This window comes from Saccopteryx bilineata, chromosome 2, assembly GCF_036850765.1.
Source record: "Saccopteryx bilineata isolate mSacBil1 chromosome 2, mSacBil1_pri_phased_curated, whole genome shotgun sequence".
NCBI classification, from domain to species: Eukaryota; Metazoa; Chordata; class Mammalia; order Chiroptera; family Emballonuridae; genus Saccopteryx; species Saccopteryx bilineata.
Genome location: NC_089491.1, coordinates 116,517,002 through 116,539,265, shown reverse-complemented (window position 1 = coordinate 116,539,265; position 22,264 = coordinate 116,517,002). Strand labels below are relative to the sequence as shown.

Sequence of the window (22,264 nt, the reverse complement as noted above, 5' to 3'; positions counted from 1 at the left end):
AATATTTTCCTGGCAAGCCAGACTGCCCTCCCCTCAAATGTCAGGGGTCTCAGCAGCTGTCAGTCCCCTCGCTTGGCGCTGCGCACTCCGCTACCAGTGTTGCAGGGCAGTGGCTTTCTAAAGCCAGGGCGGGGAGGTCAGTCAAAGATCGAGGTGCAGGGCAGAGCCCCAGAAGCAGGAATCGCTGTGCAGTGGAAGCCTGTGCACAGGCAGGGGAAGTGTCCCCCACTTGCCCATTTTCACAGAGCTGGGGAGAGGGAGGTCAGGTGAAAACATGCGGCTGCCCGGCAGTGTCATCTTTATAGAGAAAGAACAGCCGTTTTCTTTCCCCGTTGTTAGTAGGCAAGGAGAGCGGGTCAGCTCTCTGTCCCTTCCACCCAGCTCAGGGATTTTCTGAGGAGTATACAGGAGAGATCTGGCTCCCTGAGTGAACAAAGAGAGGTTGAATGTCCGGCTCTAGGTCAGGTGTATCTGAGCAACACTTTCCCTATTCAGGTTTCGAAGAGGCCTCTGGATCTTGGGCTCTGCTTGTGGTCCCCGTAGATGTTGGTCACCCATCACCCCTTTCATTAGCACTCACCCACCTCCACCCCCTTCACTTCCACACTTCCTTGTTCACCCAGCTTAGACGGTTTGGCCACTGTTGTTGTAACTCTGCCTCCTCCCTCCCTCTGTTGTGTCCTCCCAGCAAAGCTCCTACCCAGGCGGCTCCCCTTCCACCCACACCCAGCCTGCTGAGCACATTACCAGAACCGAGTTCATTGCATAGCTCCATCCACACACCTCCAGCAAGTGCTGACCGCCCCCACAAGCTGTCCCCACTAGACAGCGTATTTGCTCCCCTCCCTCTAAAAGATCATTCTATTCCTCCTCACCTCCCTCCAAAACATGTATACCCCTCCCCTCCTGGTTTTTTCTGCCAATGACTGTCTCATTCTTTCCTGAGAAAATGGAAGCAACAAAGCAGGGATTTCTCACCACCAGCCCACCTCCCTCTGAACCTCCATGCTACCCTTTCCCTTCGTTACTGTGGCTCAACTGTCTCTACTCCAAATAAAAAGCCAGTGCTCCACCTTTGCACCCCAGGCCCTCTTACCTTCTCAAAGTCCTGGCTCCTGAAGTCACTTTTTCCTGGAGCAGTAATTTGGTTCTCTCTCTCTACTGGACTATTGAATCATACACACACACTTTCGTATCTTGTCCGTAAAAAAAAACAGCTTACTTCCTTGAGCCTACACCCCCTGTAGCTCCTGTTCCATTTTTCTGTTCCCCATTACAGCAAGAAGACTTATTTATGGTCCTTACTTCATAGTCTCTCCCTAACTTACTCTAACTGGTCCCCACTCCTATACTCAGTCTGCTTTTGTTAAGAACACCGGTAACCTCCATGTAACCAAAGTCAACGGCCACTCCTCTGACCTTATTTTACTTGACCTCTTAGCATACCCTAGAGGTGACCACGTTCTCCTTCCCTTGGTTTATTCCAAGGGCTCTTCTCTCCTGAATGCCCATTAACCTCACTGCCTCTTTGCTGCCTCTCTGCTGGCCCCTTCTCCTCTGCTTGACCTCCAAATGTTGAAATGCCCTAGAGCCCTCTCTCCAGCCCGTTTATTTCCTCTAGCTATGCTTCATCTCTAAGTGACCTCATCGTGTAGCTTTAAATAACATCTGTGCATCTGTATGCTGAGAACTCCCAATTCATTTCCCACGAAGAATGCTTTTCCTTTGTTTAAAATTCTCAAAAGACCTCCACCATTCTTAAAGACTTGTTTTCCTACTTTGCAAACCCTACATGATCTGGCCCCACCAGCGGTAAATCTCATTCTGCTGACTGATAACTGATAAAAGATACAAGGACATCTAATCAGAGGTGTCTGCAGGCATAAGTGTGTTCGAGATGGGTTCCCGGCAAAGGGCCTGGAAAATGCTGCAATGCATGGGAAAGGAGTAAGGAGGGGAAGGGAAGGGAATATACCGTGTTTCTCCATGAATAAGACGCACCTTTCCCCCAAAAAAAATTGGGGTCTAAAAACTGGGTGCATCTTATACAGTGGTTGTAGGGTTTTTTACTTGCATTTCTCGCTTTTCGCGCTTGTGGAGGAGCTGTGTGAATTTTATGATGAATAAAACTTGAGTTCCATAACTTTATGCACTTTTTTTTCATATTTCAAGCCCAAATTAAGGTGCATCTTATACACGAGAACATCTTATACATGAGGGAATACGGTACTTCTATAATCAGACTCCAGCTTGAAGAAGGTCCCGCTCCCATCGACAACCCCATTGCTAAGCTAGCCCTACCAGCAGCAGGGCCTGTGGGCAGGAGAGGATCACATTTCCCCAAGGCAGGGCCCGGGTCTGCCACTCGATGGGCGGTGGGGAGAGGGAGGACTGGGAGTGTAGAGGGAAGGGAAGAAGGGGGAGTGTAGAGGGAAGGGAAGAAGGAGAAATAGCTGCCATTTTGCAAAATTCAACAGACTGTCCAGAGCTGGGGCCAAGCAGAGGGCAGAGCAAGTAAGAATTTAGCCACAGGCTGGGCTCAGAGGAAGCTGCGCTGACTGACATGACGTGGACTAGGAGCCTCAAACCCCATGCCCACAGGTCTGCTAACGAGGCCTCAGCTGGGCTCCACCCTCCCAAGGCTAAGTGCTCTGTGCTCTCCCCTCTTATGTCAGTTTATGCCACCCACACCAGGAAGTACAAGCCCCCTCACCCCCTCCATCCATGGGAAAACACATGGAGGTATGTCTTACTGTTGTCCAGGTGGTTGGCCTTAATGATCTTCTCTGAGTAGTCAGAAATACTGGAGCACTCAATCTAGAAAGGGCAGAGAACACAGGAGCAATGCGTCAAAAAGACAACCAACACCAACTGTACACAGGGAGAAGCTGGGGCCTGCAGGGGTGCGGGAACCTGCCCACGGCTGTCACTGCTGATCTGTGGCAGATGAAAAGCAGCAACACAGCCCTCCCAACTTGCAGGCCAGCAGCTCTTCCACTAAGCCGAGCTGCCTCTGCTGTGCTTTGTAAGGGAGGCCCCCAGGTGTACATTGGGAGATTCTGGAGGAGGTGACAGGCCTCACTCTTCCCGCCAAGGAAGTGCAGGATGAGGTGGCACAGCACTGTCCTCCCAGGATGGATCGGACTGACCAGCGGCGCTGTGAGCCTCCCTCAGTGTTCCCTCCCCGCCCCCAGCACTCACGGGTTAACTGGGAACATTCCAGGATAGGGATCACCTGGAAAATGCAGAGTTAGAGCCTCGGGGGCCACTCTTAAGATCTCTCCCCCAACTCAGCACACACAAATCAACCCTCACCTCTGTTGCAGTCTCCACCTTTGAAAGAATGAATTCTTTTTCATCTAAAAGTCTTCCCATGCTCCTCAAGTCGTCTGAGCAGAGGGCCAAGGTATTTGGGGGATTAGCTGACCTTTAGCTGATAAAAGGACCTTGTGGGAGTAGCAGGAGATCAAACCTGAAGCTGGGTTAGAGGCCGTGGGCCGGGGATGCTGACAACAGGCAGCTGCCCAGAGCTGGCCCCTCGCAGAGACCAGCCAGCACTGAGACCCTAGGGCTCCCTTCACCTGCACACTCAGGCCCCACCTCGGACTGCCCCCAGGCCTGTGCATTTGCACAGGGTGCCGAAGGGGTTGCTGGCAGCTTCCCTCAACGCCATGGGGAAGGTGAGGGCACCTGCAGAGTCAGGAAGGAGCAACCAGGAGAGGAGGCAGGACCCAGCTCAGACCCAGAGGACCCGCCCTCTCCTGAGCTGCCAGTTCAGTGGCAGCACCCCTGCTGTCTGCAGGACTGGGTCTCTCTCCTCTCCCCCGCCCCATCATGCTTTCATCCCGTCTGAAAGAGGGTACCGAGTTTAGCCATGAAGAACATGGGATTTGAAGCCAGACAGCCGGGACTCCCACCTGGCCTCTGCCACTGTCTAACCATGCCTTGGCCTCCTCATCAGAGAGGTCACAGCCCGTTTTGCATGGTCAGTGTGAGGACGAAGCGAACACTGAGCGGCCCTGGAAGCGCATGGGACCTGTGAGGTTGCATTTATTTCTCTTTCCTCTTTTTCTTCCTTCTACTTCTGCCTTTCCCTTTCCCCTCTTTTCCTTTATTCTCTCTCTTCACTTTCCCCATCTTTGTTTTGTACTTTCTAGTTTATTTCTCCTTTTTGTTGATTCCTCTACCATTCCTCTAGCTTTCCTCTGAGTCTCTCCATTTCTCTCCTGTCTCTCTGCTTCACCATCTCCATTTGCTGTCTCTGTCAATTGCCTCCCTTTCTCAATCCCTCACTCTTGCTCTCTCTCCCCTGCCGTCCCATCTCCCCCGGGAGAGGAGTTGTAGAGGGGAGCCACAGGAGAGGCTGTGAAGTGAGCCATCCAGAAGGAAGCCCAGCTCACTGTGGCAGAGCTGTTTATGAAAGAGCTGTTACAGCAAAAGAGTGGGAGGCAGGCTGGCTGGAAGGAGTCACCACAGCTGGAAGGCGCTGTGCGGGAGCCTCCTGACAGCTCCTTGGCTGGTGCCCCCCCCCCCCGACTTGGAAGCCCCCGTCAACTTGGAAGCCAGTGACAGGTGACCCTACCTCTCCCTGCTTAGCCCCCTGTGCCTGGCAGAGACCCGAGCAGAGCTAGGGCCTGACAGACAGCTAAGGCTGCGTGAGGTCACTGGAGGCGGAGTCTCACTGGAGAAGTGACCTCTATTCCGGTGAGGAGGGTCTTGTAAAGGAAAGCTGAAAGGTGGGAGGGGGCAGTACCTGAGATGAGGACAGGACTTGACCTTGAGCATCAGACTGGCCCCATACCGTAATCATGTGCTTCAGCTGAGTGCATCCAGCTTCTTTGGTCAAGGCTATGCCGGAGCTGCCCTGAAGACCACCCAGGTTTCCAGAAAACCCTCTATGGCCAAAGTCCACGTGCTTTCTGAGTCAGGCACAGAGGAGGAATGCTGTCCCTGCTGAAGACTGAGGGGCAGGCCTCTGAGGCAGAGGCCCCCAAGGGCACTGGGAGGGCTCTGGTCAACCCAGGTTCCCAGGACAGTTTCCATGACCGGGCTAACTGCACAGAGAACAAAGACCCACTTAAAGCTGCCCAGCTCCCGGTGAGCTTTTGCAAATGGGCTGTCTTGTGCGCATGCTGAGTTTGATTGTAGTGTAACTTTAATTTTGATCAAGATTAATTCCCATTTTCCAGCCCTAGACCCAATGAAATTTTTAAATGTCAGCCAGCAGCGCGAGCTCTCTTTTTCACAATTTCTTCCCAGCTCTGGACCCTTCCAGCGGCCTGTCCTCGGGTTGCGTGCAGCGACAGTGTGGAGCCAGGGGAAGGCCGGGAGGTTTCCCAGAGGGTCGGCCTCCACCTCCAGCCCTTGATGCGATAGCAGCCTGAGCAGCAGAACTTAGATCTACCAAGCTGTCCTTTAAAACAGTGCTCCCCAACCCCCAGGCCGCGAGCCGGTACCGGTCCATGGGCCATTTGGTACCGGTCCGCAGAGAAAGAATAATTAACTTACATTATTTCCGTTTTATTTATATTTAAGTCTGAATGATGTTTTATTTTAAAAAATGACCAGATTTCCTCTGTTACATCCATCTAAGACTCACACTTGACGCTTGTCTCGGTCACGTGATACCTTTATCCATCCCACCCTAAAGGCCGGTCCGTGAAAATATTTTCTGACATTAAACCGGACCGTGGCCCAAAAAAGGTTGGGGACCACTGCTTTAAAAGTCAAAGGAAGGGGTTTTCTTATTGTTATCTCCTGACCTAGGGCACTATCCTAACTATACTAATAAACACGGAACATCTGTCATATGCCAGGCACTGTTCTAAGCACATTATATATGTATTAAACTTTTTACCCCTTACAATGATCCCATGGGCAAGATATGTAAATATATAGATATAGCTATATAAAACCTGAGGTACAGAGAAGTGACTTTCCCGCAGTCACACAACTTGTGAGCGGGAAGACAGGGGTTCGAGCCAGGGCTCACATTTGTCACCAGGCCACACCGCCTCTTAAGTACGGTACGGTAATGGTGACCCAGAAATGGTTTCTGAAAAATCAAAAATCCCCTGTAAATGTCAGCAGTAATCAAATCAAGGAGCCAGGAGCAATGCCCAGGTGACAGGGAGCCAAGGGAGATGGTCCTGCCTACTGAGAGTCACACTTGACTTTCTCCTTGAGGGTGTGACCTCAGCAAAGAGCTAGACCAGGGTCTGTCCTTCCAGGAAGGGCTGTAGAAGGCGGGGGCAGGGCCAGCTCTGCGGGGGCCGATGTGAAAGAGGAAGTGGCATGCCTACCCCAAACACCTTCTTGGCCCCTGCTTTGGCAGCAAACATGGAAAGGATCCCGGTGCCACTCCCGACGTCCAACACCACCTTGTCCTTGAACACGTGCTTGTTGTGATACATGGAGTTCCGGTAAGTGAGAGTGCGCACCTCGTCCTTCAGCATTTCCTGTACGGAAGGAGGAAAGTCAGTGCCAATGTGGTCATGGTTCCTAGGAGTACAACAAAAGAATACTGTGGAGCAGCTAAACCACCAGTTACCTGCCTCATTACAAACAACTCTAGCCCTAAAACTCTACCCAAAAATGTATGTAATTCTGTACTATCAAAGAAGAAACTCATGTCCAGACCTGGGAAGACTCCAATTTACAAAAAAAAAAAAAAAAAGAAAAAGAAAGAAAGAAAGTATCAGTAGAATTCAACAGGAGAGATTCAAGTTATGCCTGAAGCAAAACTTTCTGGCTTGGAGAGAGTATTGTCAGTTGAACCAGTTACTAAAGGATGCCTTTTATGTGTATACTACTTTTGTTTGTTTTTAAGAACAGAAAACATGTTCCTTTAATTACTATTATTTAAGTGCTTTGTGGTAAGAAGGAAACTAGATTGCCCATTACAACAGCCGTTAGCCCAGGGAGAACATAGTCCATCTGTCTATGGTGATGAGGCAGAGGCAGTGGTGGAATTCAGCTGGTTCACACCGGTTCGACAGAACCAATATCTAATTTTTTGTTGAGTCCGGTGAACCAGTTGTTACATGGCACTTGTAATCAGAGTTCTCTCTAAGGTGGGCTCCTGGGAAGCTGCCCAATGTGGGAATCACAAACTTACATTCCTTCCTCTTTTTTAACGTTCATCTGTGCAACAGAGTATTCTAAGTGCCTGTAGTAGTGTTCATTCCGTCCGTAGGTGAAAAAAGTTTGATGGAACTATGCTTGTAATATTTATTATTCACTTCATAAAACTCATTATACCTTTGATTAAATACTACATTTTAATTCCCTTGCTTTTATTACTTCAGTAAACAAATATATAACATAAAGAGAAAAAGTGCCAAACATCCAGAGAGTGACAAGCTGACACTTGGACATATCTTAAATAACAGTTTTATTGTTTTTTGTCAGGTATTATTTAATATTTTTCATTAATATTTTAAAACTCTTATAACATAACCTAGTTTTGTGTACCTCTTTTATTGTTCTTATTTAAGTATTAAATGCACGAAATAAACTACCTTTCAGTATATCGTTTTTTTTATACTTAAAATGGTCATTAAGGCAAAGACTGGTTGTTAAATTACTTAAATCCCACCACTGGGCAGAGGTCTTCATCTTTTCAAGGCATCAGCAAACACTCTCTAAGTCATCAGCAATAGTATTGGGATTTGGTGGGTATAATTTTAGTATAATTTTTAGTATAACTCGAATACAATAAAATGTAGAGCTTGTGTAAGTTTTGACAAATGTACACCTGTGTAACCACCACCATAATTAAATACAGAACATTTCCATCACCCCAGCAAGTCTTTCATGCCTGTTTACAGTTAATCATCACCCCCACTCCAGACACCCAATGATCTAATATCTATCACCAAAGCTTCCTTCTGCCAGATTTAGAACTTCATATAAATAGAATCATACAATATGTACAGTTTTGCATCTGGTTTCTTCTGCTCAAAGTTTTTGGATTCATTCATTTTCTTGCATGTATCCAAGGCTTGTCCCTTTTTTCTTGTTACAGCTACTGTTGTTGTTCTTCTTGTTGGCTAGTATTCCTCTCTAGGAACAGACCACAACGCATTTATCCATTCACTTATTGATGGGTATTTAGATTATTATGAATAAGAGTGTTACGAACACTCTCGTATAAGCATTTTTGAAGATACATGTTTTTATTTCTTTTGAGTAAATAACTCAAAGTGGGTTTTTGTACTGTTAGTGTAGGTGTTTAATTTTGTTAGAAATTGCCTAACAGTTTTTCAAAATAGTTGTTTCAGCAGTATATGAGAGAGTTCAGGTTGCTGGCCACCTATCTTATCAGTCTTTAATTTTCAACTCTTCCATCTCAGGCACACATAAACTAATTACTAAAATTCTACGGCATACCAAAAATATATATTTTTGCCAGTCTGACAAAAAGAAGGTATAATTTTGATTCATTCACACCAGACAGCTATTGATGTATTAGCTGTTATCATTTTTTTTTATTTGACAATCTAAGTAAAAAAGGTCAGTGCCCTGACTGAAGAGTCAGGTAATGCATGTTTAAAAAATTCTTGTAGTACACCAATTGAAAATTGCTGTTACAGTGGTCATAAACTGGTATCTCATTGTAGTTTTAATTGCATTTCCATGATGGCTATTAATATAATTTTTTAAGTGTTTACTGATTATTCATCTATATCTTCTTTTGAAAAGTGTCTCCCTATTTTTATTTTCTTTAACTATTTGCCTTTTTCTATTAAATTATAGAAGTTTATATATATGGAAACAAATCTTTTGTCAGATATACATGTTGTGAATATCTTCTCCTAATCTGTGATTTGCCTTTTCATTTTCTTAGTGTTGTCTTTTGAAAAGCAGTTTTTAATTTTGACAAACACCAATTATTTTAGTTTTTTTTTTATGATTCAAATTTTTTGTGTCCTGCTTAATCTTTGTCTACCCTAAGGTCACAAAGATATTTTCCTGTTTTCTTCCAGAAGTTTTATAGTTATGGCTTTTACTTTTAGGTCTAAGATTCATGTCAAATTTATTTTTTCATATGGTATAACTTAAAGATGTGAGTTTAATTTTTTTTTTAAACTAGATGGCTCATGCACCAGGATTCATTTCCCCTCTGAATTACATGGGAGAGAGCCTTTGGAACAATCCTTCATTTCAATTATGCTGCCACCTTTGTCAAAAATAAATTGACTGTCTATATGCGTTCTCCCTGATCCATTCCATTCATATACCAGTTCAATACTCACTTGACTACCATCGTTTTATATTAACTCTGAAATAAAGTAGTGTAAGTCCGCCATCATAGTCTTCTTTTACACAATTATTTTGGTTTTTCTAGGTCTTCAGCATTTTCATATGCATTTTAGAAACATTTTGCTAATTCATACGGAAGAGCCTGCTGGAGTTGGAATCACATTGACTCTCTAGATCAATTTGGGGAGAACTGCCATCTTAGCAATGCTGGAGCCTTATAATCCAAGAACAATGTGATATGGCTCTCCTTTTATTTAGGTCTTATTTAATTTCTCTCTGCATTATTTCATAGATTTCACTAGAGAGGTTTTGTATTTTTTAATTAAACTTATTCTTAGTTACTTTATTTTTATGGTACCATTTATGATATTAAAAAAAATTTTTTTTAATGAGAGAAGGGGAGATAAAGTGACAGACTCTTGCATGCACCCCGACCGGGATCTACCTGTGCAACCTGCATCTGGGGCCAATGCTCGGACCAACAGAACTGTCCTCAGCACCAGGGCCAGCACTCAAACCAACGAGCCACTGGCTGTGAGAGGGGAAGAGGGAGAGCAGATGTTCACTTCTCATGTGTGCCCTGGCTGGAGATCAAACCTGGGACTTCTTCACGCCAGGCCAATGCTCACCAACCAGCCAGGACCCCCAATTCTTAGTATATATACTGGCCTTGTATTCTGCAGCCTTGCTCACATCACTTGTTAATTCTAGTAGGATTTTTTTGTAGATATTTTTGTTTTTCTACATAAAAAATATTGTCACTTGTGAATAAAGACAGTTTTGCTTTTTTATTCCTATCTGTATATCTTTTATTTCTTATTCCTTCCTCATGCTGTATTGCACAGGCAGAGATGGCCATGCAGTAATATGTTAGAATTGGAGCAGACAGACATCCTTCCTTTGTTCCAGTGGCATATAAATGTCACCATTGTGGGTAATTGTAGCTGTGCGCTCTCCATAAATGCCTTTTATCAGACTGAAAAGTTGTCTATTTCTAATTTTCTGAGAGTTTTTATCATCAATTGGTGTTAAATTTTATCACATACTTTTTCACCATTTATTGAGATGATTATGACTTTTCTCCTTTGTTCTGTTAATGTGCCGAACTCCAAAGGTTGGTTTCAAATGTTTAATTAACACTTTGTCATATGTATTATTTTCTTATATGTTGCTGGATTTTATTTATTAATATTTTGTTGAAGATTTTGGTGTCTGTATTTATGACAAATGTAGATCTATAGCTTTCTCTTATCTTCTCTGGCAATTATTTATGTTGAGCTAATCACACAAGTTAAGAAGTGTTATTCTCTTCATAGACTTTCTGAAAAAATTTGGGTAGGATTGATTTTTTTTTCCCCTTAAATGTCTGATAAATGTCTATAAAACCATCTGGGTCTGAGTCCTTTTTGTAGGAAGATTTTAAATTATAAGTTCAATTTATTTAATAGATAGAGGGTTGTTTCTGTTTTCTCTGTATTCGTATATTAGTTTGCCAAAGTATTTTCCCAAGGAATTAATCCATTTCAGCTAAGCTGTCAAATGTATGGTATAATACAGTTATGATAGTCTCTGATTACTGTTGAGTGTCTACATGATGTGTAGTAATGTTCTTGCCTTTGTTTACTTATAATCTGTGTTCTCTCCGATTTTTTCTTGATCAATCTAGGGTATCAGTTTAATTAGTATTTTAAAAAAACAACTTTTTACTTTGTTGGTTGTCTTTAATGTTTTACTTTTACATCATTGATTTCTGTTCTTATCATTATTATTTCTTTTTTTTTTTTCTTTTTCTAAGTGAGTGGAGGGAAGATAGTGAGACAGACTCCCATATGCACCCCAACCAGGATTCACCCAGCAACCCATCTGGGGCCAATTCTTGAATCAACTAAACTATTTTTAGTGCCTGAGGTTGATACTTGAACCAACGAGCTATCCTCAGTGTCCAGGCTGATGCATGAACCAATCGAGCCACTGCTGTGGGAGGGACAGAGGGAGGGAATAGGGAGAAGGAAGAGAAGAGAAGCAGATGGTCACTTATCATGTGTGCCCTGGCCAGTAGTCAAACCCAGGACATCCATACACCAGGCTGACACTCTATTCTTGAGCCATTCAGCCAGGGCCATCATTATTATTTCTTTCCTTTGACTTTCATGAATTTTATTTGTTCTTTCTCTACTTTATAAGGTAGAAGCTTTGATCATTAATTTTTACACTTTTTTTTCTAATAAAAGCATTTAAGCTATAATTTTTTCTTTAAAGATTTCTTTAACTGCATTCTACAAATCTTCATATGTTGTTGTTGTAGATCAGGCTGCTATAACAGAGTACCATAGACTGGGTGGCTAAAAATACAAACACTTATTTCTCAGTTTGGGAGGCTCAGAAGTCCAGGATCAAGGTGCCAGCAGACACCGTATGGGTGAGGACCTGCTTCCTGGTTTACAGATGGTTGTCTTCTCCTTGTATCCTCACATGGCAGAGAGCAGGGTAAGATAGCAAAACCTCATGTCTCTTCTCAGAAGAGCATAATCCAATTCATGAAGCCTGACCCCTGTCCTTGTTACCTCCCAAAGGCCACACCTCTTGATATCATCTTATTGGGGGGAAGGATTTAACATGAAATTTAGGAGGACACATTCAGTCCATTGTATTGTGTTTTTTACTATTGTTCCATTTGGAATATTTTCTAACTTCCTGTGATTTCTTCCTGACTTTGTTCTCAGTGCTGCTTGATTTCTAAATATGATATTAGGAGATTTTTCTAGATAATTTATTACTTTTGGTTTCTAAATTAATTCTATTATGATAAAAAGAAAACATACTCTGCCTGATTTCAATCTTTTTAAATTCATTGAGATTTATTTATGGCCCAGCAGATGATCTATCTTACTGAATGTTTTAATGTGCATGCAAAACAAATGTGCATTCTGTAGATTAGGGGTGCAATGTTCTATAAATGCAAAGTAAATCAAGTTATTTGATTATGTCAGAAAATTATTCAAATTTTTTTTAGCCATACTGATTTTCTTGTGCATTTGTTCTATCAATTACCAAGAAAGAAGTGTTAAAACAGACCTTTAACTGTGGTTGAGGGTTTGTGTTTTTCTCCCTCTAGCTCTGCAGATTTTGCTTCATAGTTTTGAAACTCTGTGCACACATCTTCAATGGCTTTGCAACATGTCACCTGAACCACCTGAACTATGTTTCACAGAATTCTCTTTCCACCATATTTCTAGTTAGGATGGGTCACAAGAGAAGACTTGTGAGACTTAGAAGGCACAAAGGAAGCGGGAACCATTTTATAGCGCACACATATGTCATTGTTGACGTGTTGATCACCTCGTTAGCATGAAGCAGCAGTTACAAATGTTCTGCCTTCAAATTCAGCTTCTCTGACTCCTGGGCCAGGTGTGTGTGTATTCAGCTCCATGTTGAAACACCACAGGCTCTAGAGTACATGCTTGCCATAAGTCAAAGGCAATAGAATGAACACGTGTTTTAACCTGTCCTCATCGGGTTCAAACTTGTCCTTTTGGGTTCTAACTGCTCTGATCTCCCATTATATAATAGCCAAGTCTCTTTTCTAGCTATCTGTCCTGTAGAATTCAAGCTGCAACATCAGACATACGTATCCTACCGGACCTACTTCCATTGTTGAACCTTGAATGATACAAAGTTTGGTACTAAGAAGAACTCCAAAGAACAGAACCTACATTTATGTTCTCTGACTCAGTTCTGAGTTTTAAAGGCACTAATACCTCTATTGCCATTGGTAAAGAGGTCACTAGCATGAAATGCCAAAGGAGTTACTCAAATTTTAGCTTTAGATATCTGTAATAAAGGATCTGTAGAGGACAAGACTAGGTGGCTAAGTATTTGCTACCTTAGCATATTTTAGTCAAAATGAGTATAATAGGGTAGGTTGGTTGGTTTATTACTTCAAACTTTGCTAGAAATTTTGATGAAAGAAAATCATGAGCACAGGGATTTAATATTCCCAGTTCAAGGGCAAATTTTAGCACCTAAGAGCTTCCATGACTTCTGGGCGGGGGGGATACTCTTTATTTCCTGTAGGTGCAGGGCCAGGGTTTCTGAAAACCAAACCCAAAGTCTAATCCTGCAAATGCCCAAATTACAACACAAATTGAATTCCCATCCTTGCAAGGTCTCTTTTGTTAAAGTTGAGGCATCTGTTGGGAATAAATGAGATCCTGAATATTGGAGTTAGAACATGTGGGCAAATTCTTTTTTTTTTTTTTTTTAATTAAGTGAAAGGCAGGGAGGCAGAGACAGACTCCCGCATGCACCCTTACCGGGATCCATCCAGCAAGGCCCCTACAGGGTGATGCTCTGCTCATCTTGCACTGCTGCTCTGTTGTTCAGCAAATGAGCTTTTAGCACCTGAAGCAAGGCCATGGAACCATCCTTATCACCTGGGGTTGAACCATTCTAGCTATGGCTACAGAGGGGAAAAGAGAGAGAGAAGGGGGAGGGGTGGAGAAGCAGGTGGTCGCTTCTCTTGTGTGCCCTGACCGGGAATCAAACCCAGGACTTCTATATGCTAGGCCAATGCTCTAACAATAAGCCAACTGATCAGGGCTGGCAAATTATGATAAAGCTGGGACCTCCTCAAGTCCCTAAATTGGCCCTGGCTGGTTGGCTCAGTGGTAAAGCATTGGCCCAGTCCTGAGTTTGTTTCCTGGTCAGGGCACACAGGAGAGCGACCATCTGCTTCTCCACCCCTCCCCTCTCTCTCTTCCTGCAGCCATTCCTCAAAAGAGCAAGTTGGCCCCAGGCACTGAGGATGGCTCCCTGGCATTGCCTCAGGTGCTGAATTAGCTCAGTTGCTGAACAACAGAGCAGTGGCTCCAGATGGACAGATCATCAGCCCCAGATGGGGGTTGCCATGTGGATCCTAGTCAGGACACATGGTGGGAGTCTGTCTCTCTACCTTCCTTCCTCTCACTTGATAAAAATAAATTAATTAATAAATAAAAGTCCCTGGATTACACAGAGTCTGCTTTGCCAGTAAAAGCACCTTCCACCCCTTCCTGAGGAATCATATTGGTCTCTGTTGAGGTAATTACTTGCGAAATATTGCTGATTTTCCAGGAATGACCACCACCAGCCTTCTTTGCTACAACCCCTACAATTAGCTTTAACTCTAAGCAGGCCCCAAAGGGTTTACAGTGTGACTCATCGGGTAGTGTGATACACACCAAAAGAAATGCCTGGTATTTTTTATTTCTATAGATTGAAAGCTGGGAATGTATATGAAAATGTATAATAAGGGTGTGGAATTCACATGGAAGGAATACAAAGTTGGATTGAGCCAAGTGAATTGATAGAGAACCACTAAGCAGAGACACTGGATTCACCATTATAACTCCAGGGGCTTGAAATGCTTCTTCTTTTTTTTTTTTTTTCTTTTCACTTTTCTGAAGCTGAAAACAGGGAGAGACAGTCAGACAGACTCCCGCATGCGCCCGACCGGGATCCACCCAGCACGCCCACCAGGGGGCGACGCTTTGTCCACGGGGGGGGGGGGGTGCTCTGCCCATCCTGAGAGTCGCCATGTGCGACCAGAGCCACTCTAGCGCCTGAGGCAGAGGCCACAGAGCCATCCCCAGCGCCCGGGCCATCTTTGCTCCAATGGAGCCTTGGCTGCGGGAGGGGAAGAGAGAGACAGAGAGGAAAGCGCGGCGGAGGGGTGGAGACCTCCGCACGCCAGGCCAACGCTCTACCGCTGAGCCAACCGGCCAGGGCCTTGAAATGCTTCTAACTGTTGGTTTTGTCTGTTGACCAAAACATGGATCCAAAGTTATACTACACTAAATAAAACTGAAATGTCAGAACTTTCTCAGTGTGCTGAAGAGGATGACCAAAGACTTAGGGAGATTAGAATGTTAGAGTGCATTTGTCATGTGAGACCTACTCACCAATGTTAGAGAACACACCTTTTGCCAGAACCGTGAGAAATAAACCTGTGAGAGGAGTTTAGCAAACTTGGAGTGCTCTGTAGTGCTCTTCTCTATATTATAGGAAGACTTTCTACCATCAAACTGAGATCCCTCAGAGCTATGGAAATAACATCAAACTGGGATCCTGAGGTAGCAGGAGCCAAACTGCATCACTTCATCAGCAAAGATGAAGTGGGCATGAAAGACATAGGAGCCAAAGATTTTCAGAATAGTCTTGAGTTGCAAAAACCTCTGATGTTTACTAGGTGATAACAGTGTCTCCAGAAAAGAACTCGATAAACAGCATGCTAAATTCTTGTTTGATATGTTTAAGCAGAAAAGGCATAGGTCTAGTGAACAGAAGTCTGGCTTGAAACACTGAAACAGAGAGTCACAGCCCCTCAACCAAATCCCAAACTTGAGTCAGTTGAATGAAGGCAAAGCCATGTCCCATGAGAAAAATCTTGTTACACTTCCAAAAAAGTGCTGCTGTTAAATGTTCGCTGTCTTTCCCCAAGAGGGCTTACAGTCATTTACCAGGGTGATAACATTGGAGGGGAAAAAACAAACCAGTTTTTTAGGATTACTGGACACTGGCTCAGAACTAACACATTCCATGAGATCCATTAATCCAGGAGATTAATTCCTGGAGATGGACATCCCCATTCAGTTTGCCCGTTTGTGCAGAAGACAGAGCTAGAGCTTGGAGAATGACCAGGCATTATCATAAACATAGTCAGGTCGTAATTCCAATTGTAGTGGTTGTTTTGGATATGGCTTCATTGCTTGAGCATGCTGTCTGTCTGTCTGTCTGTTTGTTTGTTTTTTAAAACTTTTAGAAATTTGTCCACCTATATTTCTGCCAATATTTTTTTCTGTCCTTCTTTTTCTTTCCCACTGGAACTCCAATTACTCACATATTTACCACTTGCTTCTGTCCCACAAGTCACTGAACTTGTCATTTTCTTTTTTCTTTTTATGGATAATTTCTATTGACCTGTCTTCAAGTTCATACATTTTTTTCTATGTATCCTACATGCTGTTAATCCCATTTAGTAAATATCTGGTTTAGAGCTTGTATTTTTATTGTAGAATTTCACCTATTACATCTATCTTCTGGAGATTTATTTTTTAATCATATTTATTACAGTTATTTTAAAGCATTTTTCTGATAATTCCAAGAACTTGACTATTTATAGACCTGTTTCTGTTGACTAATTTCCCTCTTGACTGTGGACCAAATTTTCCCATTTCTTCACATGTTATAATTTTTATTTTTATGTTGTAGATAATATGTAAGGAACACTACTAATAGAAGTTAGTTTTAATTGTTACTGTTTTTTCCAAAAAGGAATATCTTTTCTTTTGTTGGACTGCTAGAGTGGTGGCATGGTCAGTTAAAGCCACTCAGGAGTTGAGCTGGTTTAGGATGGGTTTGTGGCTTTAATCCTTCTGTTAGGCACTTGGGATTCAACCATAGGGGCTAAAGGATCTTGTATTTGCTTTTCAGTGGAGCCATAGCTTCCTGTGCTGCCCCAGGATGCATATATTTAATCATACTAGAATTTGAATAAGGTTAAAGATATGGTAAGACTGAGTTCACTTTTGGCTCTATGTTATTTGAAAGTGAGCTCAAGCCTTTCTTTCTAGGCTTTTGGTCTGGGAACAAACACCACAAGTCTACTTACTACATATCAAAATGGCAAGAACCAAGTTGTGTGACCACAGACTGCCAATGGCTTCCTCAGAACCATTCTGGGGGTGTGATACATAATCCATGCTTCATAAATAAGAATATAGCAGGGTAGGCCCTGGCCTGTTGGCTCAGTGGTAGAGCATTGGCCCAGCATGTGGAGGTCTCGGGTTCAATTCCTGGTCAGGGCAGATAGGAGAAGCACCCAGCTGCTTCTCCACCCTTCCTCCTCTCCTTTCTCTCTGTCTCTCTCTTCCCCTCCCACAGCCAAGGCTCCATTGGAGCAAAGTTGGCCCAGGCACTGAGGATGGTTCCATGGCCTCCGTCTCAGGCACTAGAATGGCTCTGGTTGCAATAGAGCAACACCCCAGATGGGCAGAGCATCGCCCCCTAGTGGGTTTGCCGAGTGGATCCCAGTCCAGCACATGCAGAAGTCTGTCTCTCTACCTCCTCTCTTCTCACTTCAGAACTTCAGAAAAATACGTGCGCGCGCGCACACACACACACACACACACACACACACACAGACTATAGCAGGGTATAATGGTTATACACACCAATTCTGGAGCCAGAATCCCTAGATTGAAATCATAGCTCCAACGTTTTTGAGCTCTCTGATTCAGAACATCGGTCAGCCTCTGTATCTCAACTTTTCTATCTGGAAATTAGGGTAATGAGAGCACCTACTTCATAAGGTTGTCGTGATGGTTAGATAAATACAGTAAGTTTTACATAAGTGTTAACTCTACTCTTTTTGTGACAGTGAAGACCCTTTCCATCCATGCAAGGGAACTGTTGAGGGTGAGCAGAGAATGGAGGCAAAATAATGGTCAGGTTTTCAGAAATCTCTCAAACCCAGCCATGGCTAAAAGTCCTCACAGCCTCTCTTGATGGAATTAGATGGGCTCAATACCTCTACAGATCTTATTTTTGCTGAAGTGGAGCTGCCCCTGTGTCCCCTCCCCTGAAACTCACTGCCTCTTGTCACTTCTTTGGCCCCTTCTCCCCTTCCTTAAAGCTCCAGACCTTAGGAGTTAGGTTAGAGGATACAATTTCTGGGAGAAGGAAAGTTGTGACTTAGCAAAACTTCCTCCCTTTGGCCTGCCCAAAGTAAAGGCTCTTTCCTCCTCTCGCCCTGTGTTCCCAGCCCTGGGAGAGAGTGACCCAGGGAAGTCTCAGACGTTTCAGACGGGCGTGCCACTCTTCAGCGAGAGCAAGTCCCGGCCCCCACTGTGGATGGCTCTGTCTCCCGGCTTTCTTGCCTATTAAACACGAAACAGCACATTGAGTAATTGCTGAGAAATGAGGCCCTGAAGAATGTTTCACAAGAAACTGCAGCAAGATTGTCAAAAGTACTGAGTTGGCCAGGAGTGGGCTGGGCGCCCAGGGTTTGGGGGCTGGGAACGCAGCCCTACTGACAGGCGGTGGAGGCACGGAGCCCAGGGCCTGTCAGAAACAGTGAGGATTCAGAGCTGGAGTCTGGGAAGCCACAGAGCTGGCCCTCTCCACTCTGAGCAGAGACCTCAGTAGGCACCCATCTGTCACTTCTGTTCCTGTTCAAGATTCCATTCTCCTCAGACAGTCCCTGTGATGGAAGGGCACAGTCCCCTCCGCCTCATCCCCATCCTGTGAAGGTTGAATGTGGAGTCCTCTCTGGACAGAGTCATGGGACAGAAGGACAGAAGTGTCCGGAATGCCCTCCTGCTGTGCTCTCCAGCCCCCAACAGTGTCCTTCTCCAAGCCCAGAGCTTCTCATTTGTATCTGCAGACTAGTGAAACCCAAGCCACCCCGCGCCATGTTTCCTAAACACTCACTAATCACTATTAATCAGCAAGCTGGTGGCGCTGCCACCTGCCCTGTGAGCGTCTTGTTAATACAAGAGGAGACTGCCAAACGGCCAGCGCAGCTCTGGGTGGTGAGGTTCAGGTCTTGCCCAGACTGAAGAGGCAAAGGCACCACCGCCAGCCATCTGGCACAGAGCAGCAATCCCTGGCGCTCGATACCAAGGAATGAGCAGGCCCTCCCTCTACCAAGAACAATGTTAGCAGTCCGTCCGCTCACCCCCTCCCCATTTCCTACCAGGTGATCTTGGAGACCAGTGTGAAGGGAAAGCTCCAACCAAGAAGGAAGGCCGACGAGCCACCCCACAGGACAGGCTTTGCATTCCCCTGAAGCCGGGATCCAGGCGGGGCCGGCGGCGGCGGCAGGAAGGGTTTCACCTGGGTGGTCAGAAGTACTTCCTGATGTAAAAGGTTGCTAACACTATTCTAGGGCAGGTTACTAAGGAAAGCCATCTTATCGATGGCCTGCAGAGCCTTTATTCCAGCTTAGTCAGCTCAGTCTACACCAGGGGTAGTCAACCTTTTTACACCTACCGCCCACTTTTGTATCTGTTAGTAGTAAAATTTTCTAACCGCCCACTGGTTCCACAGTCATGGTGATTTATAAAGTAGGGAAGTAACTTTATTTTATAAAATTTATAAAGCAGAGTTACAGCAAGTTAAAGCATATAACAATAATTACTTACCAAGTACTTTATGTTGGATTTTCACTAAGTTTGGCAGAATAAATCTTTATAAAACAACTTACTATAGTTAAATCTATCTTTTTATTTATACTTCGGTTGCTCCACTACCGCCCACCATGAAAGCTGGAACGCCCACTAGTGGGCGGGAGGGACCAGGTTGACTACCTCTGGTCTACACTATGTCTAGACCTGTTCATATACAAATTTTATTTTTCTATCAATACACAGAGCAAAGGAAACCTGGTGTAGTATTCATCTGATGACTCTTGCTGTCCTCTCTCTGTGGAGCTCGTACCTGTTGGCTGCCCAGCCACGGTGCTGACCAGGCATTGTCTAAGGGATGAGATTTAGCAGCCGTGGCAGTGAACCTTTGCCAATCAGACGATGTGCTAAGCCCTAGGTTAGACACTGGGGAATCAAGCCATGGAGGGATTATAGAGATTAATAATAGCCCAAGAAAGCATATCCCAGGTGCCAAAGTGTTGCCCAGCAAGAACTTATCAATTCAGAGGGAGAAGTCCGTGGGAAGAGGCTCCGAGGGAGAGAAGAGCCTGGAGATGAAGGAAGGGCAGGCATAAGGTGCACTCTGTAGTTAGTTGGCTTCTAGCAAGAGGATATTCAGGCTTGCCCAGGAGAGACACACTGGGGCCTCTGGAACTGCTGTGTCTTCCCAGGAATCGGCCCTGAAACAGGCATAACTTCTAGTTCTGCCATTTATTAGCCTATAACCTTATGTGCAGAGGAACCAGCAAGGATGAACGAAGCTTGATCTGATGCTTAAAGTCTTATATCTTCATCTGTGAAATGGGGACAAGTATTAATATCAACTTCCTCAGAGGGTTGATCTAAGCAATAAATGAGCCAATAGTATAAAATTCTAGGAACAATAGCCAGCCAGTTGTAAGCACTGAAAAAAAAATGCTGGCTATTATTACTAAACACCTATCTGGCAACAGCAGCATGGCCATCCTGATACAAGGGCTTATGGAAGCATCTTATTGGAAGGGGGAGCTTCAGACTTATTTTGAAAAAGCATTTGCATAACAAGCAAACCTTTGTTCCTTTTTCAATATTTCTTCATATCATGAGGGGATAATAGAAATATCTTCATCAGATTCTTAGGAGGATTAAGTAAAATGATACATACATTGTGCTTAGAACAGTTAGCACCCAGCTCGTGGTAATCGTTTATGTGGGGTGGCTTGAGAAAGTGTGGAAGGTGACAAAGGCAAGGTGGGGGTAACGGGACCATTGGGCCCCCACCACAGCCAGGAAGCCTCTGGTTAGGAAGCTTGGTTCTGTGCGCCAGCTCACATAAGTCTTCCCTGGTAAGGTTGAAGACAAGCCTTTATATGTAGGAATTTCCCGAGAACCAATCAGGTGCCGAACCTGGGCCAGGTTTCCAAAGAGGCTTGCTGCATTTCTTCCCTTGGAGGCGCTCATTGGTCTAGGACAAACCTAAGGGTTCATGTTCAGCCCTGTCTAAAGATCAGGACCTCCAGAAGGCCCTTGTGGCCTTAGATCTGTAGCTGCAAAACATCCAAAAGTTCCTAGAGTGAGGACCAAGGATGTTCAGTACACCTGGATCAGCCAAATGGAGGGGCAGGAAGAGACTGTAAACAGAGGAGTGCCCAGCAATCCCTGCTCACCCGCTGAGAATCGCAGGGGCACACTCTCACTGACTTCCCTGCTCCAGGCCTGGCCCTGCCCCACCCAGAGGGACCCATGGATGGAGAGAGGGGGTCAGGGGCCTCGGACCACTGGGAGAACACCATAGTAGTAGAGAGTTGAACACGTTATGCTGCCTCAGACAACAGCGATGAAACTGCCAAACCAGCTCAGGATGGTTTACCTCATGGATCCCAAAGTGGGCATAGGAGTCGAAGTAATAATCCCTCGAGGTCATCTCCTCTGGGTTCAGCAGCTTGGACAGCTTGCCCCGTCCTGGACAGCTGGGTTGAGTAGACACGTGATGGACACATTGCACAGGCTTGGGTGGGACCACAGGCTGAGGGGGCTGAGAGGGGGTACTGCTCACCTGAGGGCGAGAAAAGGGAGCCTGGTGTTAACTGAGGCAGCGAGGTCCCGCCCTGAGATTTTGCCCCTCTTCCCTTCGCGTCCCCTGAGCCCGGCCCCGGTCAGCCAGAGCAGCACTGCTGAGGGGTGGACGGTGCCTTCAAGCTCTGACAGTCACACTGACGGCTGAGGTGGCATGCTACTCAGGCGCCAAACAGACCTGGATTTAACCCAGTTCCATCTCTTAGAGTCAGGTGACTTGAGCCCATTTAGGTCCCAGTTTCCATTTCCGTTAAATGAGGACAATGATGCCTTCTTTCGGAGGCGGACAGCAAACATTCAGTGAAGGGGAAGAGGTAGAGCACAGCATCACATAGTATGATGGCTAGACAGCCGATTCCAGAGAGAGGCCACCAAAACTTGAACCCCGGCCACTTACTAGCTATGCAACCCCGAGCAAAGGCATTAACGTCTTGGTGCCTCAGTTTCCCCACATCTATAAATGGTTCCCATCTCCTAGAGTTGTCCTGAGAATTAGACAAGTTGATATTTGTAAAGTGCTTAGAAAAGAGCTAAGCACTGAGTGTTTGTTAAACTCAAATGAGTCCTATCTGCCCACTTAGGAAGATCACACCCGTGAGCTTCTCTCCACCCAGCAAGCGGCACTTGGCCCCCAAAATGCAGGTCTCTGAGGTTCTGGTGTCTCACACCTGTTGTCTTGCCCTCTGGTTTCTGATTCACAGTTTTGCTCCAAACTTCAGCAGAAGTTTATATTGAACAGTGAAGACCCGCACCATCGGCGA

General features: G+C 45.0%; 1 protein-coding gene across 3 annotated transcripts in view; it reads right to left on the bottom strand.

The window, feature by feature from the left end:
* PRMT8 (protein arginine methyltransferase 8) overlaps positions 1 to 22,264 on the bottom strand; it is a 96,256-nt gene that overhangs the window by 35,444 nt on the left and 38,548 nt on the right. For all 3 annotated transcript variants that reach the window (XM_066254777.1, XM_066254778.1, XM_066254779.1), the window contains exons 2-4: positions 21,298 to 21,483; positions 6,303 to 6,458; positions 2,754 to 2,817 (exon numbers count right to left, since the gene is read on the bottom strand). In XM_066254777.1, the coding sequence (XP_066110874.1) occupies positions 2,754 to 2,817; positions 6,303 to 6,458; positions 21,298 to 21,483 (406 nt within the window). The remainder of the gene's footprint in view (positions 1 to 2,753; positions 2,818 to 6,302; positions 6,459 to 21,297; positions 21,484 to 22,264) is intronic.